At 42.8% G+C, this 26,299-nt stretch overlaps 1 protein-coding gene across 2 annotated transcripts in view; it reads right to left on the bottom strand.

Moving 5' to 3' along the window:
• ADAMTSL1 (ADAMTS like 1) overlaps window positions 1-26,299 on the bottom strand; it is a 301,635-nt gene that overhangs the window by 25,218 nt on the left and 250,118 nt on the right. Inside the window, exons 20-23 of one of the 2 annotated variants that reach the window (XM_066614676.1) lie at window positions 24,313-24,440; window positions 17,806-17,934; window positions 7,118-7,297; window positions 4,300-4,434 (exon numbers count right to left, since the gene is read on the bottom strand). In XM_066614676.1, coding sequence (XP_066470773.1) covers window positions 4,300-4,434; window positions 7,118-7,297; window positions 17,806-17,934; window positions 24,313-24,440 — 572 coding nt within the window. Of the gene's footprint in view, window positions 1-4,299; window positions 4,435-6,881; window positions 6,955-7,117; window positions 7,298-17,805; window positions 17,935-24,312; window positions 24,441-26,299 lie in introns of those variants that run through there. The other variant, XM_066614678.1, reaches the window with a different exon arrangement.

Here is a 26,299-nt window from a genome sequence, read left to right as displayed (position 1 = left end):
TGTTGAACCCACTACCCCCTCCAATGATTGATTGGTTTGTGAGGTGAAGGAAACAAAACAAGGGAATAAAAAAGAATCCTCTGCCCCTTTCCGTTCCTCCACAAGTTCTTGGGAACTCTGTATGTGTCTATTTCCAAGAAAAATGTACATGAGTACTAGAAGCAAAGAGTCCAGCGACTTGCAAAATGGGAGGCTGTATCTGTCACCTAGCTGGTCTGTCTCCTATATCAACAGAGAAAGTGGCCCCTGTGGTCTGACTCTAGTCATTGGGGATGAGGTATGAAAACAGAAAGATGCATGCTCTCCAAGATCCCAAGGTTATGCTTGCAAGTACTGGCAGTTAGGAAAACCTTGCTCTGACTTGTGAACTGAGCAATCAGATAGGGAAGTTCCAAGGGAGAAGACAATAAATATGGAACAGCAGGATTTCCTTTTTACAGTTGACTGTACTGCTCTGGTCATAAAAAGCATGCTTTACTGGCTAACTCTACTGTTATTGTTTCATTTCTCCAATGAATAGGAGCTTTATTATTTTTAAAACAATTCATAGTGAAAGTCTGGGTCACAGTCTGCATATCAGTCAAATGGTACGCAGATTTTCACTGGTCCATACAGTTGATATAGATAATGGGAACTACATTAAGGCAGTCCCCTACACAGCCCAAAGCTGTCATATGACGAATCTGCCTGCAGAGCAAACAACACAGATGTTACAGTTTTATAACGGTTTGAATGGCAGCTCACTGATGGTTAATCAATTATATTGTTATTATCAGGAAGGCCAACAGCTAAGTGCATTAGACACCAGGTCCAATTCCAATCTCCATTTAAATGGTCTTAAGTAGCAAAGACTGGGAAAGATCCTACATCAGTGTTTCTCAAACTGTGGGTCAGGACCCACCAGGTGGGTTGTGAGCCAATTTCGTGATGGCATTAGCCAAGAGCTCTAGCAAACTCTGACCAAAGTAATGCAATTTTAACATCAGCTCGGTGATTCTGCCTCTGGTCTTAAAATTATTGTTTGCAAAAAGCTTTGTGCCACCCCTTACCCAGTTCCCCAATACCTTGATCCTTGAAGACCAGACCAGACCAGACCAGACAGAGGCAGTCTGCGTTATCTTGTAAAGCAAGCAATGTACCAATGCTCAGGCTTAATATAAAATGGACCACATTGCTTACTTACTCCAGTATATGTTATGAGCTCGGAAATCAAAATTTTGTTGTTGATATGGCTGAATGCTGTACTGTTGGTTAGTTTGTCTGTTGTCACCAATATGTAGTTATATCTTGGCCCTAGAGGAGCACTGAATAATTGTTTGGGGTCAGTAATACTATAGCTGGAAAACCAATGCATCATAGCGTCATGTTATACCATTGTATAGCTTAAATGACACTGAGAGCATTATTTGAAATTAACTGTGAGTTGCTCTTAATAGATTGTAGTTAGATTTAAATAGATTGCTCAGAATGGGAACAAACATGATTCACAATGCAAGCCTATGCATGTTTACTCAGAAGTAAGCCCCAATGAATTTAATGGTACATACTCCCAGGTAAGTATGTACAGGACTGCAGCCTTAGTAGTTCTGGGAAATTAACTGAGGGCCAAACTAGATGAGATGTAACGGTTGTGTGTGTTTAAGCACAGAACTGACCTAATCATGTAAAAAGAGGGTAGATGGGTCTGATTTTAAGAGCAAAAGGAATGTGTGAACAAGAATGGCTTATCTTCCCCTGAGCATTTGCTTCTTATCTGAGCTCTGATACTGGAAGTGACTACAAGGCAGCAAAAAGTGCTTAGGGAAAGGAGTTGTGGTGAGGTAAATGGAGAGGGAGGGTTCAGAGATGCTCATCTGTTCACTTTTGTTGTAAGATTAGCAGCCCAATCCTAACCTGCACTGGAACAGACAAGCTGGCTGCAGGGACTGGCAGTAGCACAACCTGGAGCATGGGGAATCACTTCCTCTTATCCCAGGTCGTGCAGCAGTGGCCCAAATGAGGCCACTCAGATGTGGACCACCTAAAGGTTCGTGCAGATCCGAGTGGCCCAGTGCTTGACTGGGTTACCCTGGAATGGGGTTAGGATCTGGACTTATTGTCGGCTCATGGCACTACCCCCTTTTGGGTCTGGCCTGCCCACCACCCACCCTCCTCCCACCCTGGAACTCCCCAGTTCCACCTTTCCCTAAACCCTGTGCCAATTTAGGGAGGCCAGTGCAAACGTACCTTTCTGTGTTGCATGGAGGCCAAATCTGGCTTTTGTAAGACAGCGCACAGACATGCACCAGCTCGGCCGACTCACCAGTCAGCACAAACGTGCCTTAGAGCATGCTTGTGACAATACTGGGCCGTCATAAGGGACTTGTACTGGTCCAGTGCAATCCTAGGATTGCATTCTAGGCCTCCAACCCCACACATTCTTCATGGTTAGTTTTGTGTGACTGTGACTGCTGCTGTTATATCTAGTTTGGCCCTCTAAGACAGGGGTGTCCAAAGTTTTTGGCAGGAGGGCCACATCATCTCTCTGACACTGTATCAGGGGCCGGAGAAATAAAGAATTAATTTACATTTCAAATTTGAATAAATTTACATAATTTTACATAAATGAATATATTAAAGATGAACTTATATGGATGAATCAAGGTCTTGCAATAGCTCAAGGCTTATAAGAGGCCTTGCAAAAAGCAAGGCTGACCTTTCCTTAGCTGCCGCTGCTGCATCACAGATGTGAAAGAGCAAGCAGTGAAGGGAGCTCTCATCCCACAGCTCACATGAGAGGTCAAACAGTCGCCCTCACACTGAGAGAAGTTGCATTGGGCCAGTGTGGGCTTCAACAAATCTCCAGAGGGCCAGAGGCTCATTGGAGAATGGGGGCTCTCTGAGGGCCACATTGAGAGGCCTTGAGGGCCGCAAGTGGCCCCCGGGCCGGGGTTTGGGCACCCCTGCTCTAAGATATCACATAGTAAACAGAGCTTCTATATACACAGCAAACAAAACACAAAAAATTGCAACAATCTATTTCAAGAGTTTCTTCTAAAAAACATTGCAGCAATAAAAAGAGAATCAACACTTCTCATATAAATATTCTTTTCTGTTTCTTGGAAATCACTGTAGCCTGAAGTGTATATAATAAAATTGCAGGTTTTTTTTAAGATGAGATGAAAATATTCATTTTTTAAAAATTAAAAAAAGTGCTGAACATGGATACTATTCAAAACCATAGATGTTTATAGACACTTGCTAACAGAAAATATGCAGTACAGGAGCTTATGCACAAGGCATTGCTTTATACTTTTCTTAAAAAAGAGTGCATAAATTCTTCTAATAGTCCTAAACAGCAGCTGCTACAGTTGGATTTACTGTCTTTGATTTCGTTCTCAACTATTTTAAGTGTTATTTATACTCTAGCTTCTCTTAAAATTCATGAACTTAAGATTCATTCCAAATACTGCAGCATCTCTTCCTATTGCTGCTTTATAAATGTTCATAATTATACTCTCTCTCTCTCTCTCTCACACACACACACACGCACGAGAGAGAGAGAGAGAGAGAGAGAGAGAGAGAGAGAGAGAGAGAGAGAGAGAGAGAGAGAGAAAATTGGGGGAAAGGAAGTTGAACGAAAGCACTGTAGGGCTTTTTTACGACTCAATACAGTTATCCTCAGGTGTATACTTGATTTTCCAAAATCGTCACACATCAGCAATATTGCATTTTTGCTGATGTGAAGAATTATGTGGGAGATGAGGGGAAGGAAACACTAGGGAATGTTTGTCAAATGTGACCCACGTAAAAAGTGGGTAACCATTGAAGAAAATATTTAAATAAGGGAATAGGTGTCAAATTAATGTTTTGGCTCACTGAAAGTAACAAAAACCTACTTATCTCCACTGCACTTTGTGCCCTTTTTCTTTGACAGGCAACTCATCTTAAGTTTGTATTTGCAATAAACCTCCACAAGCTTGCAACCATAAGCCCCCTATAAGTAGATTACTTTTCATCCATGCAAAAAAGAAGCCAACATTGTCTGGCTAAAATTCCTTGCAATAATCACATAGTATTTCTGTACACTGAGGAACAGAACTGTAGCCAGCTTGCCCAACATTTTTTTTAAATTGCAAAAGCAGCTGCCGGTGGGTGAAACTGGACCACTAGCACTGGGAGACTGGAAGTGTATCTCTTCCAGTCTCTTCCAGGTCTTCTCTGACCTAAGCTGCCATCCTCCCCACATTTCTATTTGCTCCTCAGGGGAAAAACGGAGACATGTACAAAAATAGCCAAATCTTACACACTTGAACCTACCTATGAGCACAGAACTCCCAGGGCTCAGTACTTTTCTTGTTCCTGAAGGAGATGTTATCACTGAAGGAATGCCTGGCCCTGCGATGGATAAAGTTGCTGCCATGTCTTCCAACTGACGGGGAAGTTGCGGTGGGTCTGGTAACACATTGAGAAGACTAAGATACGATAAGAACGTCTCTTAACTGACAAGGTTATTCTTGATGCTATTTACTACCATTCACAGGACTGTTTGCTACACTGAAACATGAGCTTCTCCAACAGAATCATATAAAACCGCTTGGATGAATAGATTGGGTGTGGGAGACAAAAGGGAAATGGTAAAAGGTAAAACCACAAAGGGTACAAAATAGGCTCATGTCCACAAATGACTGGCAACATTAAGGGAGCAATTTTCAACCTTGACAGATGGATCTTTAACAGATACTCGTACTGTACAGAGTTATTATTCCTCAACACCTAGCAGAGCAAAAAATGTATGAAAAATGAAACAAATGAAACAATGAATGAAAATGAAAAAATGAACCTGTGGCATACAGGTTGCAGCACATAATTAAGTAATGGAACTCAGTGCTACAGGCTGCATTGATGGCTGTAAGCATCAGGGTGTGTGCTTTTAAAAAAGATTCGTAAGTCACAGAAGATGGATCGTCCGTGGTTTCTAGCTGCGTGCATGACCTCTTAATGAACAGATCATTAGTAGCTTTGGAATAATGAAAGGGAATAAATATCACCATTATTTGATCTTGATGGATTTGTTTGTTCACAGCACAGACACATAAATGTTTTCAATAAATATATAATAGGTTTCTAAGGGTCAAACGACACATTATGTGAAGTGTCCCATTAGAGCTGATATGCAAATTTTTTTAAAGGGGATCTCTAGGGGTCTTCAATTCAATTGAGGAGCATGGTGTGTTTAGTAGGACTTTAACTTTTTGCTGCTGCCATTGTTCAAATCCAGACTGATCTCTCTCATAATTACTATTTGAAATTCCAAATAGCATAAGAATAAAGAGTGGTGAAGGCAAAGACCATGCCACTGTCCGGATCTGAACCTTATCTGGGGGGGGGGGGAGCACCAAGCATGTAAGTTGTAATGATATGCTTAACGTAATGTGTAATTTGGCTCTAAGTTGCATGAACAACATTGAGAGTTTTCCAGTTGACTTCAAAGGCTGCTGAAATTCTAATTCAGAAATGAGGGCACTCTGAGCTCTTTTGAGAGCCAGCTCCTGATTAAATCAGGAAGGAACCTTATCACATATTACAGTTCATCACTTTAGATGACTTCCATATCACATGATGATTTGCAAGTGCAAATTGGCTATCACAGATATGGTCACATATACAAAAGTCATATTGCCTAACATCATCTTAAACACAATGCTTTTCAATGAAGTCAGCTGCCAGATCAAGGGTACAGTAACTAGTACCTTTTGGGTGAAGAACAATGCCCACCGTACTCTGAGAAATGATCCTTTTAAACTGTCATTTAACAATGAAGGAGACACAGGAGAACCCCTGAGGTGAGCCTGCATGCTTTGTCCTGAAGCTCCAGTCAGCGGAAATTAAAAAAAAGGAAGGCAACAAGCTCAAAAAATGTTCTGCCACAGATACTTCCATGTGATTTGAAAAGCAATAATATGCACAGACCCTGTAGAATGTGCACACTTCATTAACAAATCTACAGTAGCATTTGCATAACCCAGCCTGTCTTTCATCCCTCAAGCAGCAGGGAGTAAAATGGCACAAACGTGTTATTAGGGAGGAAAATCTATCAACAAGCACTATAAATCAGCTTGAGGAACACATTTCCACTCATGCTTTGGGCTTGCTTTGTCCTTGCAAATCACCCAGCTAGACTCACATTGCCTGCTATCATGAAACCCAAGACAAAGTAAACTTCACCCTTCGATGAACTGGGTTATTGGTGTGGGTGTGTTTTTTCTCTTTTAAGGAGAATAGGTTCATGCATCTGTCACTGGGGTGGGAAACTGGTTGGGGTCACTTTGTGATTTACCACAGGGCTAGCTTCTCTGATAGGAATGTGACAAGGAACAGGAGGATATTGCCTTCATCTGAGATGACTTGTTGTTGGACAAAGGCTAGTCCTGTCCTCAGCTGGTGCAAAATTTTCAAACATGATTCAGAGTCTCCAAAGCCTGATGCTCAGTGGAAGTGACTGCAGGGGGTTCATCTCAGATTTTAATACAAGGAAGCAGAGCAATTTCAATAAATGGGTGGAGGGAACTATCACCAAGGGAAAAAAGTGCATTCTTCAACATACCCAATACGAAATGTTAAAAAGCAGTGCATTTTAAAGGACATTTCTTGAGGTTATCCTTTCTACATTTTATTATAATGATAGCAAGGTTAAGAATATAAAGCTAATATACATAAGCAGAAGAGCTGGAATAAGAGTAAAATATTTTGAGAGCTCCTTCAACACTTCTGAGTCTCTGTTGTTAATACTTTATGTTTTTTTCAGGAGGGGGGGATTGGGTGAAATCCAGTGTTGAATAGTAGTCAGACTGAGATAGTCAGACTGAGATAACTCAGCTCAAGTCCCCACTTAGCCATGAAGCTCTTTAGGTGAGTTCTTTAGGTGAGCTTGGGCCCATCACATCTCTCAGCTTAGCCTACTTCACAGGATTGCTATGAGGACAAAATGGGAAGGGAGAAAACCATGCTGTAAAGTATGCTGAGCTTCTTAAAAGAGTGGGGTAAAAGTGATATTAAACTTGTAGTAAGAGGTTAAATTACACTTGATACATGGTGAGAGAAACAAACAAGAAAGGCAGTGTAAATTTTAACTTACCCAGGACCAGCAGCTGCGTGCTTTCAGTCATCTCACCACGGATGTTGGCTGCCCTGCAGGAATATAACCCTTGATCCGAGAGAGAAATGTTTGCAATCAGCAGGGACCCATCATGCAGGTAATGGTCAGGGCTCAGTTTGATTTTATTCCTGAACCAGGCGAGTTCTGCTTCTGGCACACCTAGTAACACAATACATGAAAAATAATGCCTGAGGAAAAGGTAGCAGGTATTCTGAAAGGGCATTGCGCACATTGAGAAGAATGTAAGTAACAATCTCCACAAACATTTACCAAAAACACAAGCCTAAATTATATTTACAGGATCAGAAGAAACCTTAACTGGTTTTCAAAATATTAAAAATAAATATGCACTTCAATTTTCTAGATGCATCTTGAATTTGAAACAATAAGTGGTTTTGATTTATATCCTGCCCCATTCATCTGTACAGCTTAAGTACATATTTAAATTTTTTACATTTATTAATCAAAGAGCAAAGAACACGAAGTGGAATCTTGCTTCATATTCTAGACAAACTGTCAGGGCACACTGAATGTTACAAAGGAAGCAACTGGCAGTTTTGGTACACATACTTGGGAAAAGGGAGAGGACACAACCTTCCCAGCCACCCTTGGCCTCTGGCTGATGAGTGCTGTCAGACTGTCCTTATCTTTACATCTATGGCCATAGGATAAGCAATAGTATAGCCAACTTCTCTCTGGAAGGGAAGGGAGCTACCTTCCAGCAGCTGTCAATCCTTTTGCAGGTGTCTGGAGCCAGGCTGATCTCCCTCTTGCCTTACTGCATTCTTGCTGGAACTGTAAAAAGATGATGCAACAGCCTAGCGGCTACAATCCTCTAGCCAGCAGCTGAGCCCAGCCACTTTTTCTCTTGCTAGTGGAATTCTTGCTGGGAGAGGGAACCGCTTGTGCTGTGTGCCAACTTAGATGTAATGTTAAACACATCGTCATCGAGTTAGAGCCTTGTTTTACACTAGAGTAGCAGATGTGTGGGCCTTGACTCAGTCTGCATCCTTGATGGTAAGAATGTTTAACCTTTTATGTCCAAGTCCTTTTTTTCCATACAAAATGTGCTTCCCCACAAAGTGTCTATGAAACTTTGAAGCTCTTGTTTACTACAATGTCACTTGCAGAGTGAAATAACTGTGAGATGGTAGTTGCGGGCTTCTTATAGGGAAATGGTACAGGTTAAAATTCCCTAACTCGGTACCATGGTTCTGATTCAGACTGGGTGTCCAAACAGCTGCTACTCTATAGTAAAATGAAACCCTGACTAGTAGATGGATGATGCTTTTAATGTCACACCTAGCTTGGCCCTGATGAGAGACCAAGTGACTACCTTCCTCTGCCACTAATAGCAGTTTTAGTGGTGAATTTCAACTGGGGAAATAGGGAGGGAGAAAAAACAAGGCTTCCCCAGCACAGATGACACTTACTGTTCCATGGGGGAGCCTTGACAAAGCAAATCATTGTTGCATCCAGACAGTTCTGGCTTCTGACACACCAGCAGGATTTGTACCTGGATTTATGGGCAGAAGTGGTTGGACACAACAATAATTGGGAGTGAACAGAGGTGCTTTGTCAAGGTTCCCCTGTGAAATGGTAAGCGCTAGTCACACAGGAGTAGGCTTTTGAAGTGCATTGAATGCGGCTTGTGGACCACATTCTGGAGAGCCCTGTTTTTGACGAAGAAAAAGACCATGGGAGATTCAAGCATGGCTCTCATATGTCATACATTCCATGTGTGTCACACTAACCTTTAATGAGATGCCCATGACATTTTCAGTCCACTTAAGCAACACACATTTTTCATGCAATACATTGTGGGAGCACCAAGTTGGGGGGGGGGTATACATCTTCTTCTGCAAACCCAAGTAAAGCTTTGGGCACAGCCAGGACTGGACAATATCCCTGTGTTTTAGTCCAACATTACCACAGTCCAGGCACATCCTATTTTGTAACAGCCACTTCTCTTCTCATGCCCAACAGCTGTACAATTTTCAGGTGATTAATGGAAAAAAAATCACATCACCATATTTATGCTCACATTTCTTCATTGCAGCTGGTGGTTGCCAGCTCGTGTGAAATCAAATCCTAAAATCATGGCTCTGATCAAGGTCCCACACACAACAAAGGAGATTTTATTTGGATAAAACTTAAGGCCTTAAGATTTGATCCAAAGTGCTGCTGGTGCAATCCACAGCTGCATTTGATACAGAACAGTATACATTCAACTATTTCAGGACTTCTCTAACTTTGATCACCTGTACAAAAGAGTTATTCTTCCCTCCCTCCCTCCCTCCCTTTAAGGTAAACAGAAACGAATCAAAACCAAATGTTCCACCTGCATGGAGCAAATTGCATTGGAAAGAGAAAGAGAGGAAAGGTACATGGCAGAGAGCAGCCACTAGATTTTCTTGTATTCTTTTATTCCAGTTTATTCCAGAGAAATGGGTAATGAAACTGAGATCACAGTGAGCTGGCAAGAACTTCAAAAACTGCAATTTAAAGAAAACAGGTGCAGATGCGGGCAAAGCCGCTGTTCATGGCATCACCTGTAGGGGGAGCAAGAGCATTTCTTCAATCTTGGTTCTGGGTTTTATCATACACTTGTCACCTGTAGTGCTGATGGAATACAGGAAAAGGTACAGGGGAGAAGGCATTTAAGAGAGAGAGAACAGAAAGTGAATTGCCGAGAGAACTCATGGCAAAACTCACTGTGGGATAGCATGCTGTGACTTCCTCTGTATATCTGAAACAGAGAGCAGATTTAAAAAAAGGACCAGATCCCCAGCTGGAACAAGGCTACAGTTCCACTGAAGTCTGCTGGGCTTCTGGCCTGAACTTTCATTCAAAAGGCACCTGCAGAAGTAATTTCCTTTTGTATTTAAGAAATATCCTTTGGTGGGTTATCATTTTATACACCAAGTAGCAAAATATCATTTCACAGTCATTATTCTACCCTGCTGTTACTTGTTACGCCCACAGCTTGCTCTTCCTCCAAACAGCCCAGAAGAGATTATGTGTGATTTGCCATCTCTTTTCCATTCAGGCTGTGCCCAGACCTGCCCAGTTTCAGAAGTGACACAAAATCCAGAACTGACCATTCCCGTTCTCCTATTTGCTGATACTCTCAACTGGAAATTCATTTTAAGAGAGATAGTATTTTGAATCCAGGAAGGACTGCAGAGCAAGGAACAGTTCCTTATCTGACTGATTCACTCCCTTTTGAGTGGAGATACATGCAAAATGGCCTTTAAGGGCCAAGTAACACATGCTAATAAATGCACATTTGGTCTTCCATTTTCTACAAATATGGGTAGCGGAAGCATGCAAAATGACCTGAAAATGCAATGGAAGTTAGGGGGGGCTCTGACATTTAGTCTCACCATGGTTTCAGTCTAATCATATGGCCTCCCACAAGCTATTTATAGTATATTTTTAAAAAGTGTGTCTATTGGCTTTCAATAGCATGTGAGGGGGCATGACTGCGATCGTACCCACGGGGGGGGGGCTAGGCATTAAAAGTTCCCCTACCATCATTTTGAGTTCTTTCATATGCCTTCCCACAATATTTGTTTTAAGGGGGGGAACCAAATTTATGCATTTCTCACAATGCAGCCCCCTGGGGGCTGGTGGATAAGAATAGGCGAGCAGTTTGGCTGTACTTGTTGTAAGAGGCGACTAAACAGCCACTTACTCGTAGATGGGACTCGTCAGCCTGGAAAGGCAGCTTATCTGAGAGAAGGAAAACTCCGATCCCAAACCTCCACTGCCTTGTGGCTACATCCAGTTATGGAAAAGGCTTCAGGAGTCAACCTCGAGGCAAAATCCGGAGCCGGAGTCCCTGAGGCAGTTCATGGCTGAACACAGTCACGTTCTGGCAACTCCTGCAACACCGCTGGAACCAACCGTATTGGCTTCTGCCTTTCCACTGGACCATTTCAGCAATGTGGAGAGGGGGGATTTGCTGCATGGGTAACAGTCTATCCTCCATATCTACTTTACCTAGGCTTTGCGCACTGGAGAGAACACTCTGTTTCAGAGAGCGATACCATAGTCTTCCGAGACTGAAGGATGCCAACAATGTAACTGCAAAAGGGGCTCCTCAGAGTTCTCCCACTGCTCTCTTTTTTTTGCCTGTACTCTTTTTTTTGCAGGTTCATTTTCTTAAGGAGTACCCTGTCTCACCAGGCCATTGTCTTTAGTGCATAATTCACTAGCAGATCCTAGATGAGATGGATTATCTGACCCTCTTCCAAACTGGCTTTAGGCTGGGCTTTGGGACAGAGAAACCCTTGGTCGCCCTGTTGAATTATCTAGATGGGGGAGTGCATCCCTGTTGATCCTGCTGCACAGCAGCTTTTGATACCATCAGCTATGGTATCCTTCTAGGTCTGATGGTCAAGCTGGGGGTTGGAGTCATTGCTTTGCAGTGGTTCTGCTCCTTCTTGGATGACAGGTCCCAGATGGTGATGCTGGGGGACTCCTGTTTGGTACCCTGGGCTTTACAGTGTGGGGTGTCACAGAGTTCTATTCTGTCCCCATGCTCTTTAACATCTACATGAAACCTCTGGGGGAGATCATCCATGGATTTGGAGAGAGGTGTGACATATGAGACACCATATGAGACACCATATGACAGTGACATATGACATATATGACATATGAGACAGCATATGAGACACTCATATGGTGTCTCATATGAGTGTGACATACACTGTCATATGGTGATGACACCCAATTCTGTCTCTCATCATCTCATTTCAGGAAGGCTGTGGAAGTCCTAGACTGCTGTCCTGGACTGCTGTCTGGAGGTGATTGGGGTCTGGATGAGGGCAAATAGTTTGAGAGTGAATCCAGAAAAGACAGGGGTCCTCCTGGTCAGGAAATACTTGATGTAGTTACTGATTCATCTGCCCACTCTGAATGGGGTTGCACTCCCCCTGCAGGAGCAGGTGCGCAGTTGGGGAGTGTTTCTGGACTCTCAGCTCTTCCTGGAGAGCCAGGCAGCGGCAGCAGTTGGGGTGCGTTTGCCCAGCTGAGGCTGTACTTGAGTCGATTGGACCTGACCATGGTGGCCCATGCCCTAGTAACTTCAAGATTGGATTACTGTAACACACTCTATGTGGGGCTGCCTTTGAATACGGTTCAGAAGTTGCAGTTAGTGCAGAATGCAGCAGTCAGGGTGGTTACTGGAGCTAGGCAGTTTGATACTGTGTGACTGCTGCTTCGATTACTGCACTGGCTGCCCATTCATTTCTGGGTCCAATTCAAGGTACTGGTTTTGATCTTTAAAGCGCTTCACAGTTTGGGGTCAGGTTAATTGAGGGACTGCTTTCGCCAATATATTCTGGCCCGCCTTCTTAGGTAATGAAGGGGCTTTCCTGCAGGTGCTGCTTATCTCCCACGTTAGGGGGATGGCAGCATGGGGGGCATGCCTTCTTGGTGGTGGCACCACTACGGAACTCCCTACTGGGGGAATTAAGATCTACGTCCCTCCCTCATGGCATTTCAGCAAAGGCTCAAAATGTTTTTGTTCCATTTTGTTTTTGGGTGATGGGTTGTCTGCCTCCTGTGCCTCTGTAGCAGTACCTTGGTTGTAAGTAGTTTGCCCTCTTTCAAATAATTTTATTTATTTTTTTGTGATTTCATTGCAAAGGTGGGGTAAAAATCCTTTATGTAAGTAAGGGCGTAATCCAAATCTGCGCTGGAGCAGGCAAGCCAGGAGCTTGCTCTGCACCCAATGCAGGTTCGTTGGCTGCAGCGGCTCAGCCGGGGCAAGGGGAAGCTCTTCCCCTTACTCCTGGGTAAGGGCTGTGCACCCCTACAGGTTTCCATGGACCTGCCCCACCTCTGGAAGTGGCACAAGTCTGAGGAGAGTGGAGCAGCTGGAAGACGTTCTCTCCGGGGATGGGGGTTGGGATCTGGCATAACCACTGGGTCCCAGCCCTGCCCCTGGCTCCCTGCGCGCCCATCGCCCGCCCTCCCCTGCCCAGAAACGCCCCCTCCTGCACCCTCCCCCCCCACGTCTACCTTCGCCACTTGGGCCGGCGTGAGTGTGCCAACTCAAGTGGCGGTGTGGGAGCTGCTGCAGAGGCTTCTGCCTGCCTCCACGTGTTGGCGCATCTAAATGCGCCGACGTGGCTCCCGCCCACGGAGGAGCAAGCGTGCCTTACGGCATGTTTGCGACACTCCAGGGCATTCTATGCCGGCATAACTGCTGGTTAGGATTGCGTCCTAAGTGAGTTAGTGAGTAAGTTTTATTAATTCAGCAGTTTCCAACCCTTCTCTGGATCACCTCCCAAATTTGTTGCCTAACTGCGAGCTTTCTTCTTGTAGTTCAACATCTGTGTTGTGTTCATCCATCTGACTATGGGGGCCATGGATTTTTTTTTTAAAGCCCTATCTACTTCAGCCCCACCATTCTCAGCAACACAGTGAGTCCAGTCGGTTTTTAGAGCAGGTGACACTACGGTCTCTTGGAAAATATTGTGTTTGATTCTGGTAAATATTTGTTTTGCAAGCATCCATAGCAAGATTGAGGAGGAATGTGGAGTTGTGTATATAGTTAATCATGGGTCACTTAGTTCTCCCACTATCACTCCCCACATGATCTAGTTTTATTCTGGTTGCTGAACAGAAGAGTAGATGTTCAGAGGATGATGGGAATTTTTCCTAAAGTTTAAGGGGAGAGAAGAGAGTCTTGCTGAAGGGGAAAATAAACAGATAGTGCTATCTTTTTAACAGCAATTGCCAACTAAATGGGAGGTATTCTCAATTCATCTCTAAGGAGAACCCAAAACAAAAGTAGAAAAAAATACTGAAGTAAATTGCATGCATATTTAAGGTGTTCTCTTTGAATTGCACTTCAGTACCGCAGGTGGCCCTCCTAGGTGCCTTTGGAAGGTCAGATATTTTTCCCCTGATTCTTGGAAATCAATTCAATTGCACAAGGCTGTGGCTTGAGAAGGCTGGAGGATTACTGTGTTTAATCCGTAAAAACTCTACTGCCAAGAAGAGCAATACTGCAATTTTCTTTTGTTAATCCCAGAGAGAGCAGTAATTAACTGAGATTCCATCTCGGTACTGTGTAACAGATGCCAAGAGGACCATCTTCATTTCAATGGAATGGCTTAGTGTGTGCCTTGTAAAATTGTAGCAGAACAATGTACAATGACTGTTACCTAACGTATTTTTATTATTTATCAGGTGAGTGGAATGAGAAAGGGAATTACAAGGTAGGAGCTTGTAAGACAGAAAATCTGTAGCTGCACAAAGCAAATATTATGAAGAAATGCATACTTTAAATCAGCTTTAACCAACCTTCTCTGCTGGTCTCTTGGATGGATTGGTCCTGGGCACAGGTGGTGTAATGTGATAGAAGGAAGTTCATAGAAGCTGAACTGCAATCTTTTGTTTACATGAGTGTAGGAAAAACTAACATAATGCAAGGTGAGCACTGAGAAGTTCCTCCCCTTTTTAAACAAATTGAGGCCCCCACCACGTAGTCAATTTGTAAAAAATGGAGCTCTTCTTGGGATAAGGAGACATTTGCACCCTTGCCCCAGGGTAAGCCCCAGCAACTGCTATGGAGCAACTTGAACCTGTGCCAGCTGGTGCAAGTCTGCCCTGTGCAGATGGATCAGGCCTGGGAACAGGTTTGGGATTTGGTATGCGCCACTTTTGATCCCGCCCTCCTCTTAGGCCTGATCTGTCCATTCCTGTGGTGAACGTTGGGAGGCCACATCTCCTCTCCATTCTGCTCTCCCCTACCCCATTCCACCCTATACTAGGCTTATTTACTCTGGGGGGCCTCACGACCTATACCAGTGTGCACAGGAAGCTTCTGGCCTTGCTTGTGCTGAATTACTGCTGCTGTGTGGCAGCCTGAGCCAGCAGAACACGTTTTCTGCTGGTGTTACTCTTTGGCTTGGGCCATTTTTCTTTCAAGTTCATCTTTGTTAGACCAGCCAGTCCATTTGATTACAGTAATTAAAGGTACATTTGTCTTCTTCGACATGAAAATATGACATGTGCAACAAGGTATCCTTAATCATCTTCTTCCTCCTTGGCCCAATAAAACAAGTTATTCACTTGTTATTCACCTTTCACTGGGTGTGAAAGGTGGGTGTTGGGCTCAACTCAAACACAAAAGCTTTCAGAGGATAACCCAGTGTCCTAATCATTTCCCTTGATTCACTGACTTGCCAATTCTCTTCTACTCATTAATATGAATGGATGTGGTGCATGATCACTCTTTGTTAGCCAATTAATCTACATTCACTGGCCACATTCCAGTGAGCAAGTACTGCAAATGAAGCCAAGAGTTTCCTACTGCTTGCTGTAAAATTCTCTGAGTGTGTGGTTCTTTGCCATCCATGCATCACAAAGGGATCTGATGGCATATTCAGTTCTTTGAATTACATGCTCTGTGTAATGTATATATTATTATTGAATCATACAGTATATATTCCATTGAATGCCCAAATCATCATCATCATACCTTTGTTGGCATAATAGGCATACAATACACACTCCCCCCTCTCTATCTATATATAAATTCAGTAAACAATGAAAACACACACCCTAACCTTAGTTTACATTTGCATTTAACTGCCCTCTCCTTCTCTTAATAATTAAATTCAATAGAGATGCCACTTTCACAGAAAGATCTTCATTATCCCCTGAAAGGATAAAGTTGCATTTTCCCCCCAAGTCAGCCCAACCCACCCTTCTGTCAAGAAGATCCTCAAGAAAGGCTGAAAGGAGGTTCCTGTAAAGGAGACAATATAGGATCATTGCAAAGATTCTACCAAAAGAATCATTGCAAAGGATCCAGTATAGGATCAATGCAAAGATTCTACCGAATGCCCAAAGCTGGTCATGTCAATATACACATGTGGCTGTTGACAATTCCTAACAAATTCTGGGAATGTATGGAAATATATATACTGTATGTCACCACTTTTCTGACACATTCAAATGAATACTGACAACCACATTTAGGAGACTGTCAACATTCATGCATTTACCTCTTAAGTTTTTGGACACGCACAAAATTAATCTGGGATCATCAGCAGTGACATGTGAATGTAGACATTCATCAAATCTTGGACAGTCACTGAAACATATAACCAGGCCGAAAAGCATTGTGTTCTTGGAACACACAGGAGACAACTTTTTGCGCATAAAAAGTGAAAGTTTGGGCACCCAAAAGTTTGGGCAAGGATATGATAACATCATCACATCATCATGTAGCTGTCAAAACATCTGGGTTGCTGAGCTCCATGCTGAAGGTGGGTTGCAGGGCTAAAAAGATTGAGAACCACTGATTTAAAACATTTCTATGCTACCTTTCATCCCTTTCCAAGGGCTCATCTTAGGGCCCAATCCTATTCAATTTTCCAGTGCCGGTGCTGCTGTGCCAATGGGGTATACACTGCTTCCTGTGTTGGGGAGGCAGTCACAGAGGCCTCCTCAAGGTATGGGAACATTTGTTCCCTTACCTTGGGGCTGTATTGCAGCTGCATCAGTGCTGAAAAATTGGATAGGATTGGGCCCTGAGTGGTTTATAAAATAAAATCCAAATTAAAACAATACAACAATAATTAACACCAATGAAAAATAAAATAGCAATAAAATAGCATGAGCAAATAAACAGATGATTAGAACAAACTTAAGAAAAAAGACAAACTGAACAAAAACATCTTCACTGTCTGCCTGAAGACTGATAGCATTGTACTGGCTGGGCCTCTTGGGGAGGAAATTCCATAGCTGGAGAAAATACTTCCTTACATTCCCATCAGACGGACCTCCAATGGCCATGGAATATGGAGTAGGATGAACAGTGAGTGGGAGTTCATGATGAAAGAGACAATCCTTCGGGTATCCTTATCTATAAAACCTATTGGGCTTTATAGATGAGGACCAACATCTTGAACTGAACTCAGAAACATACTGGAAGGTAATGCAGATCATGGAGTACTGATATAAAGTCTTCTGACCTTCAAACACCTTTAAGCACCTGGGCTACCACATTCTGCACCAGCTGAAGCTTCCAAAGCTCCAATCCTATGCACGCTTTCCTGGGAGTACACTGCACTGAACACAGTGGGATTTACTTCTAAGTAAACACACATAGGATTGTGCTGCAAATCATCTTCAAGGACAACCCAAAGTTACAGTAGCCTAAACAAGATGTAAACTGCAGCCCAATCCTAACCAACTTTCCAGCACTGATGCAGATGCAGTGCTGCCCTGAAGTAAGGCAACAAACCTTCCCTTACCTTGAGAAGGCTTCTGTGGCTGGCCTCTCCCAGAATGCAGTGTGCACGCTGCTGGCACGGCTGCATTGGCAATGGAAAGTTGGTTAGGATTGGGCTGTAAAGCACTGATCACTGTAGCCACATCTGCGCTCTTCAGGAAGAGCTGCAATTTAGGGAACACCAGCTGAACTTGCACAAAAGCACCCAGGCCACACCTTCCAAATGTTCATCTGGTAGCTAAGACAAGCTCAGGAGCACTGCTAGACAGAGAACCCCATCCTTCAAGGGAAGTGCTACCCCAACAAGAACAGGCTATAAACCCACACATCAGATTTCATCCTAACAGCATCTCTGTCTGGCAGAGCTGGTGTCACCTTATCAAACTTTGATGCTATCTCTCACCTGCAACTTGGCAGTTAATAGTCACATTCGTTCCTGGGATTGTTTTCACAGTGCTTCCAATGTCAACAGCAATGGTAGGAAAATCCTTGTTGATCAAAGTAGCTCTTGATGTCTTTATCAGTGGTTTCCCTGTAAGTGCAATGCATCATGAATTATAAAGGAAAAGTAGAGAATGAACAAAACATAGTCAAGACTGTACATGCCTATTTCTGCTAAATCTGTTGCTGACAATAGTTCAAGGAACTAGAACAGTCTGCACTTAATCCTGTGATCTGTCACTGATGATCTCTTATTAAGATTCTACTTCATTGTTCTTTTTCCAGAGCATCTTAACAAGGAGGTACAAATCTTTTTAAAATTAGTCTAAACAAATATCCTGCTATGTTCTTCATCCTGGTCATTTTTGGTACCCTTCCTCCTTCAGTTGTTTCTGCCTTACTTTTTAACTTCACCCAATTTTGTCCAAATTAACCTATTCTTACCTATTCATATTACTAATATACTAATTACTTTTTTTGGAAAATGCATTTGCAGTTGTTTTTGACCTTGTGCAAGTTCAGCTATTTCATAGTTTCATTTTAAGGTCCCCACTTTTCTTCTTTTGCAATTCCCATCATAATTACAGTTGTGTGCATAGGTGCATGAATTTAGTGCTATTTTAGAAAAAATTATGAACATAGAATCTGGGGAGGAGAAAGTACATGTGTGAGATTAGTACTGGGACAACAAAGAACAAGTAGCTGGTGGGTGGGGGGGAGAGAGAGAAAGCCATATCCCAAGAAGCTGCCAGCTCATATGTAAAAACAGCATGTTGTTGTGTAAACTGGAGTATGATAATTGCTTTCTTGGCTTTGAAATCTATGAAGATCTCTGAATTCTAGATCAAACTGCTTTCAAATCCCCCTTAAACAGAGGGGAAGGTTGTTTTAGCATCATAACTAGCACAAAAGACAACCAGATGCATTAATTAACCACTATGAAATTGATAATTAATTATTATTGTCACAATGCTGAAAACTGAAGTGTGCACCATTGGAAGATCTGAGCACACTCAGGGCTTTAACTGAAGTTTTAAGTACTCATTGTGGTCTTGAGCCTCTTACGAATCCAGCCTCAGCCTCTGCTTGGAAATCCCTGGCCTGGATTCCTAGAAGCCCTTTCTTCTCTACTGGAGCCCCTTCTTCTCAGCCCCTTCTTCTCTATTGGAGAAATGGACTACAATGTTGTAAGATAACCTAAAAGAGGAAGGCAACAGAGTTCAGTGAACCGCAGACATGTTCCATGCTGCTTGGGAAAAAAACAAGGAATACGCCAGCGCTAGTAAGACTCCATCTAGCTTCTGTTATCTTCCTGTACTGGGGCCAGCCCACTTCCAAATGTATTAGTGTGAGATAGATTCTGAATGTTGTTGGCTGCATACACATCTCCCATAAGTGGAATTGTTCATGGGCCAATGAAAGAAGAAATGGAGTTTGTCATGTGATTCCATGGGCTCAGGCCCAAGACAGGAGCCTGTAATGCCTATGAATTAATCCAGCAATAAATCTACAGTGGCAGTAAGAGGAAAAGAAGCTGACTTGGAAAGGATGAGTGGAAGTTAAGAGAGAGGAGGAAGAATTATGGGTGCTTTAGTTGGCAACCACTAAAAGTGTGGATATCTGGCTTTGTTTCTGTCCAACCCCCCCCCCCCCATTTCAATTGCCTCTAATTAAAATCCATAAACTGTCATGACAGCTAAAATGTAGTCAATGTAAAATTGGCACTACGTTAATCTCTGCACTCTAGGAGAAACCCACCAAGCAGTGCTTTTGGGCAGCTACCATTAACTTCCATGGGCTACACCTTTCTAGCCCTTCAACTTAAATGTAAAGGAGTATTCAGCCACAAACATGTTCCATTCAGTCAGGAAAAAATTCACAAAGATTTGATATTTTACTGGCGCTCCTAAATCACAGAGGAAGGAAAGAGAAACCTCAAATGTCAAGAGAAACCTTTTAATATTCCTGATAGGGTTTTTTCCCCCCATGATCTTTCATTAGATTAAATATCTGTCAGTTGTTCAGCCTATAAAAAGTAGCAAAGTACTCCAAAAATGGAAGCATATTCTTTTCTCAGGGTTGTCATGTGGTAAATTAATCAAACAAGCTGAGTGTTTCATTTGGACAATGCTTACCTACTTCCTCGGAAGAAAACTCCAGTTCTCCAGTCCTTCCCCACAACTAGGCCTCCCCTGCTTTTTCAAATATGCATCATCTCATTCTTACAACTTGGTGTCTGGATTCCAAGTTGCTGAGTGACTGGACACTTTCAATTCCTGCTTGACAGTCACTTTGCATCTAGAAAATGGGACTTGGGAGGCTTGCATTTGCTAATTCGTTTGCATGGAAACTGAAGTCAAGGCATGGACCATTGTATTGGAAAAGTGGTTGCTGGTTACTGAAACCCACAGGCATATCTATCGCTTTTGTATACTGTACTTGGTTTTCTCCCCCCCCCCCCCAAATAGGCTGTGATTGATTAGCTTCCATAAGTTGACTTGGATGAAAACTGTGATATGAATGAAGAGGCTTTCTTCCAAAACTCTATTCTGTAGTTATAGCCTTTGGAACTCGCCCATCAGGAATATAACAGACTGTAAAGGCTCTTTACAGACTGGATCACTATTCCATGCCACAAAATGCTAAGTTTTAAAATTCCACGTTAAAACTATCTTTTGATGTCATTTCAGTGTTGATAGGGGAGCTCCATAATGGATGAATTACACCGCTATTTTATATTACTTACAGTGCAGTTGAAAAAAACCTCCACATTCTTTTTATTTCATTAGGAGAATTATTTCATTTTTATAAGGAGAAGGAACAGTACTGATTTTCTTAGAAAATATGCCAGAAGTAGGCATAATAGAAGGGAACGCAGCCTCATACTCTATGTCAATGTGAGGTAGCATTTCATCACTGGTAACCCAGACTGCCTCCTTAGGCCCTGGGTTGGCTGCCATATATTTTTACTAAAGCTTTACTATATCAGAGTGCATATAAGCAATACAAAAGGAAGCTAATAAACCAAGAAAGCTTTTGTGTCTAATAATTAAAATTATTAATTTTTACAAAATGTGCCCTATACTCCTGAACTCAGTTATATGGGGGGTGTTTTCTCTCTGAATTGCCACTGAACATTGAATTTTCCATGTGTGGGACTTGGATTTGTTCTTTTTTTGCTTTGTTTTTCATATGCATGTACGTATGAAAAACCTTTCTACTTTTTATATGCATACACAGTACTGTATACTGATAAGACAAAGAAAACTAAATCTAAAATATTCTAAAATGAAAAAGTGACAGTATCAAAGTGTTTTGCTCAGGAGTCAGAATTGGCCTCTTCTGCATTAAAAAATGATGTCTGTCTGAAACAGCTTTCCTTATTGTTGTGCTTTTTTTAAACAATGCCATCATATACCATATTTTTCAGACATTTCTGATACCATGATTAAAATCACTACATCCCTGTGGGAAGCTGAGATGGCCAAAAATGTATCACTAACTAGCATAGCTTTTATGAGATTGCTTTTTTTTTTTTAATGGGAACAAAATGAAGGTGGGTGAGGATTGCAATAGCCCTTTGAAAAACTCAATTTAGTAAGTTCACTCTTAACATTAAGTTTCTATTAGCGCCTCTACCCCTGCATACCAGATGATAGGAACAAATAGAATGCTCAGGAGGTGAAGTGGGGGCAGTGGGGAGAAGCTGTTGCTCTGCTGGCCTGCTTAAGTTCTTCCCTTTCTGTCCATTGGTGCATTTCAACAAGTGAAGTTGTTTTCTGTTGAGTCAGACCATTGGTCTGTCCAGTCCAGCATGTTTCTAGTCCAGTATGATCTACTCTGGTTAATGGTGGTTCTTCAAAGTGCCACACAGTGGTATTCTCCAACCTCTGTTATCTGAGATCCTGTTAACTGGAGAAGTCAGGAATTAAATTTTGGACTTCCTGGTCCCAGTGCATGTGCTCTACTCGCAGCTATCTCTCCTGTTGGAAGAACAATGCTGGAGCTGATTGAGAGCCCAATCCTGAGCTCTTACCACTGGCACTCCGCCAGTGGTGAGTGTCACAAATGTGCCGTAAAGCACGTTCACGGTCCTCAACGCCAGCCCAGCACTGGAGGTAGCTCAATGCCAGCCGGTGCTGGGCTACTGCCAGTGGATTGCTGGTGTTCTGCCGTTTGATGGTCACACAGACCACTGGGTGGCAAAGTGGGTGGGGCGTGGGGGGAAGCGTTCCAGAGCAGGGGGAGGACATTCTGTGGGGGAGGCATGACCAGAGGAGCTCTGCTCCACAGCAACCAGAGCCTCCATATTGGGCCATGAGGCCCGACACGGAGGCTCTTGATTCTGCGCTAGTCCAAGGGCTGCTGCAGAATTGAGTAGCCCCATGGCAGGACCCCTTCTCCCAAGCTGCCAGTGGCTGCCCTGTTGTGCAGAGGATGCTGTGGCAGCCATTTTGGTGCCGCATCAGTCCCACAGCAGTGGGCAGCTCAGGACTGGGCTGTGATTCTTGGTCTTAACCAGCAAGGCTCTACTGTGGCTTTGGATTTTGTGAGAACTCTTTGCCAATGAAACATTTCTTCTAAACATCTCAGTGCAGGTATGGTCTTACAGTGCCCATGCTCTTCCTAGGCAGGTTTTCATTAGCACTGAAGTCCAAGTGAACAAAAGATATTTAGTCTTTCAGAGGACTGAACTGTGTTGAACAAATGTAAACAAGAAAGCTAACCTGTTCTGTGCTTTTGTTTGCCAACAGTTGGAAGCCTTTCAGCCGTTCTTTGACTTGAACATGGAAAGCAAAAGAGCTTGATCCTATAAGATGAGGACTGAATGTTAAACCCACAGTCTAATCTAACCAATTATTTGAAGGAAATCTAAACTGTAAGCATACGAGTAATCCCACTGACTTAACAGTAATAGCTTTTTGCAGTTTGGCAACTGTTAGGCCTCAGTCCAAGTATGATATCTATTTCTCAGCAATCTATTTTCAGACAAACATATTGGAGAAGATTTATAGGAGAACTACTACAACAAGAAATCTAAATAGAATTTATTGAAGAAAAAAAGTAAAGGCAGCCCACCATGACAGTCTTCAACAAATGAAAACATTGCCACTGAGGGGAAAGAATACTGTATAATTGTTTTCCAGTGCCAGTGAGAGGAGTACGAGTACAAGACACAAGGAAGATGTTTGTAAAATATTTATTTAGATTTGTGTACTGCAACTTAATTAAAAGCTGAGACATCACCTTATCAACAAAGGTCCGTAAGCTATGGTTTTCCCAATAGTAATGTATGGCTGTGAGAGCTGGACCATAAGGACAGTTGAGCGCCGAAGAATAGATGCTTTTGAATTATGGTGCTGGAGAAGACTTTTGAGAGTCCCCTGGACTGCAAGGAGAGTTACAGGAAATCAACCCTGACTGTTCATTGGAAAGACAGATGCTGAAGCTGAAACTTAAATACTTTGGTCATCTCATGGGAAGGGAGGACTCTTTAGAAAAGACCCTGCTGCTGGGAAAAACTGAAGGCAAAAGGAGAAGGGGACGGCAGAGGATGAGATGGTCAGATAGCGTCAAGGAGGCAATGAACATGAATTTGGACAAACTCTGGAAGTTGGTGGTAGACAGGGGGGCCTGGCCTGCTGTGGTCCATGCGGGTCACAAAGAGTCGGACATGACTTAACAACTGAACAACAACAAGCACTGCTCTATTCTGAAAGCTCAGTAATGGCAAGCCCCAAAATACAAAAGCAAACAATATTCTATAATGCTTACAACCATCTGATCCAGCATTAGCTTTAGAAATGTTCACATTTCACCAAATGTTTCACATGTTCACCAAAATTCCAATACTTTAGCCAGAGGTAACTCAGACAATCTTACAGATAACTGAAAGGGTCTGAACACTAATGCTTTAATAGTCTGAACACGAATGCTTTAAACCACGTGCAAAATAATGTCAATAGGGTGATATGGATGCTAACTGTAACTTTTCTGGTTGCAGCAAAAATGGTTCTTGCTCATTGTGGGAGATCTGCTGCAATGCCCAAAGTAAAGGAGGGACTATTAAAGGCCCTTGGAGTGGCACATATGATATGGAAAATTAACAGACTTGGGGCACAATCCTAACCAGGTCTACTCAGACGTAAGTCCTATTTTGTTCAGTGGGGCTTACTCTCAGGAAAGTGTGGTTAGGATTGCACCCTGGGACCATCCAAGAAATGGGCAGAGTTTTTTTGACTGCTCTTGGACATGGCAGCCATTTAAAGCTTTTGGAAAGTGAAGGGCCAGGAAGACTGGATTTCTCAGGTTTTTTTTCCTTTGTAAGTCGAACAACAAGTTTTTTTAAAACATTCCAACATTTGCGGGGCTTCTGATTTTGCGTTTCAGCTTTAGCTCTACTTCTGCTGAAATGTGCAAGAACAGAATGCACCAAGGAAGATTTCTGTGATAGTTGCTGGCATGTTACCTGCTAATGTAACGGCAATAGAAACAGAGTCAGATCCCAAAGCATTGGTTGCATTGCAGGTATAGAAGCCAACGTCAGCTTCAACTGGCTCCAGGATCTGCAAGGAATCATCTGGCTGAAGTAGTATCCTGCAAAGAGGAACATGTTGATCAAAGGTCTATAAGTGTACTGTTACCAAACACTTCTGCACAAGGCCACAGCAACGAAAATGTACTAACAAAATATTCAGCATTTATTTTTTAATAAACATATAGAGACTGACAGAGAGGTTGCAGGGTTGCACGTAGTACAGTTTGGGAGACCTTGTTTAATTAAATAACAAGTTCTTGAATTCAGCAGTAAAAAACCTGTAAGGCATTCACCTTCTACTATTTAAACCAACGATTTTCAACCTTTTTTTGAATCTCACAGCATGCTGACAAGGTGCTAAAATTGTCAAGTAAACCAACCTTTTTTGTCAAGTGACAAGGCACACTTGACTGCCGGCACACTGCACATCCCCCAATGGCCCTACTAATAAATGATTCTCCCACAAACTCCCACAGCACACCTGCAGACCATTTGTGGCACACTGAAAATACCTGATTTAAACTACACGTGCAGTAGCATTAAATGTCTTACTTTGATACCACAGACTGCACGTGCCTTGGAATGTCAGTCAGATTGGCAGCCACGAGAGGTGAAAAGGTCCACTTGTACCAGGCCTCACTCCCTTGCAGCCTCCCCTCAGAGCAAGCTGAACATTCTGAAGATCAAAGGGCAACTCTATGTTGTCCTTGTACACTTTACAGCCATAGCACCATTTAATTGCACAACCTCTGGTCCCTGTGAGCATCCACATTGTCCACAACTCATCCACAAGGCAAGGTATGATCCCAATTGCCCCAGTACCTAGGCAGTGACCAAGCCTATGCAGCTTCTCTGTCCCTTCCACCTCACCATCAAAGTGGTCAGTGTGGAAATTTCAAGCAAACCTGCCTCATTCTTCCATCTCCTCCTCTACCTGAAGGTTAGAACTATTGTTAGCTCAGAAACCAGCACCTGCAACCAGTTTAACAACAAAGGTTTGAACAAATGTAGTTAAAATGTACCATATTTCCTTCAGATAACATGCAGAGCTGTAGTTAATTTAAAATTTAAAGAATAAGTTTTCAATTCCTCTGATGGTGTGCAGAGAAGAAAAGGAGACATGTGAACTTGTGGTTCTCCAGAGCTCATTTGTATAGTGGGGAACAATTTCCCATGTACCTGAATCAGGCCTATATATATTCACAACCTGTAGCCTAAGAAAAACACTGATGCTTCAGACCTTCTCCTGTCAGGGAACCCATCCTTTCTACATCGTCTTGTCTACCAGAGAACATCACACGTCTGCCATTGAACCCCTGTGAGCTGCTGAGAATTCTGAGGAATAGTGCACTCAGTTCATGTGGAACATGGGGCAGGTCCGTTGTGCCTAAACATTTGATCTGTGCGAACTGAGGTTGGGTTCTACCTAGCACATATAGAATGGTATCCTACAACAAAGCCTTGTAAGAAAAGGTTGGTATTGCTAGGCAAGCTGACTTTCAGGGGAGTTTGTTCAACATTTACAGAGCTTTTCATCAAGAATTTCCAATCAGAGTCTGAGGAACCCTTGGGCTCTCCAGAACACTGAAAGCTACTGCTTCTGGTAGTGGAAGACATATTGTTAACAGGTTTCTGATGCATTCCTTTCTTTAACACAATGTTTTGGAATTCCTGATGTGGTTTCCGCTCTGCATCAGTGGTGAAGTACAGAAGAATGGCCTGTCTCTTCCTCCATAGGAAAAAAAATAGGGGAGTCAGTGTGTGTGCCTGTATGATTTGGTGTGATCACATAGGAGCAAAAGAAAGGATTAAGCACCCCCTTCTCTGGTTCGTCTGCCGTTTTTCATTTAAAAAAAACCCAAATGGTTGGAGAAAGATACTCACAAGTGTGTGTCACAAGTAGTTTAGCACCAAATTC

The sequence above is a fragment of the Tiliqua scincoides genome, chromosome 2, assembly GCF_035046505.1.
Source record: "Tiliqua scincoides isolate rTilSci1 chromosome 2, rTilSci1.hap2, whole genome shotgun sequence".
Lineage (NCBI taxonomy): Eukaryota > Metazoa > Chordata > Lepidosauria > Squamata > Scincidae > Tiliqua > Tiliqua scincoides.
The sequence above is the reverse complement of the archived record's forward strand: the minus strand, read 5'-3'. Positions and strand labels throughout refer to the sequence as shown.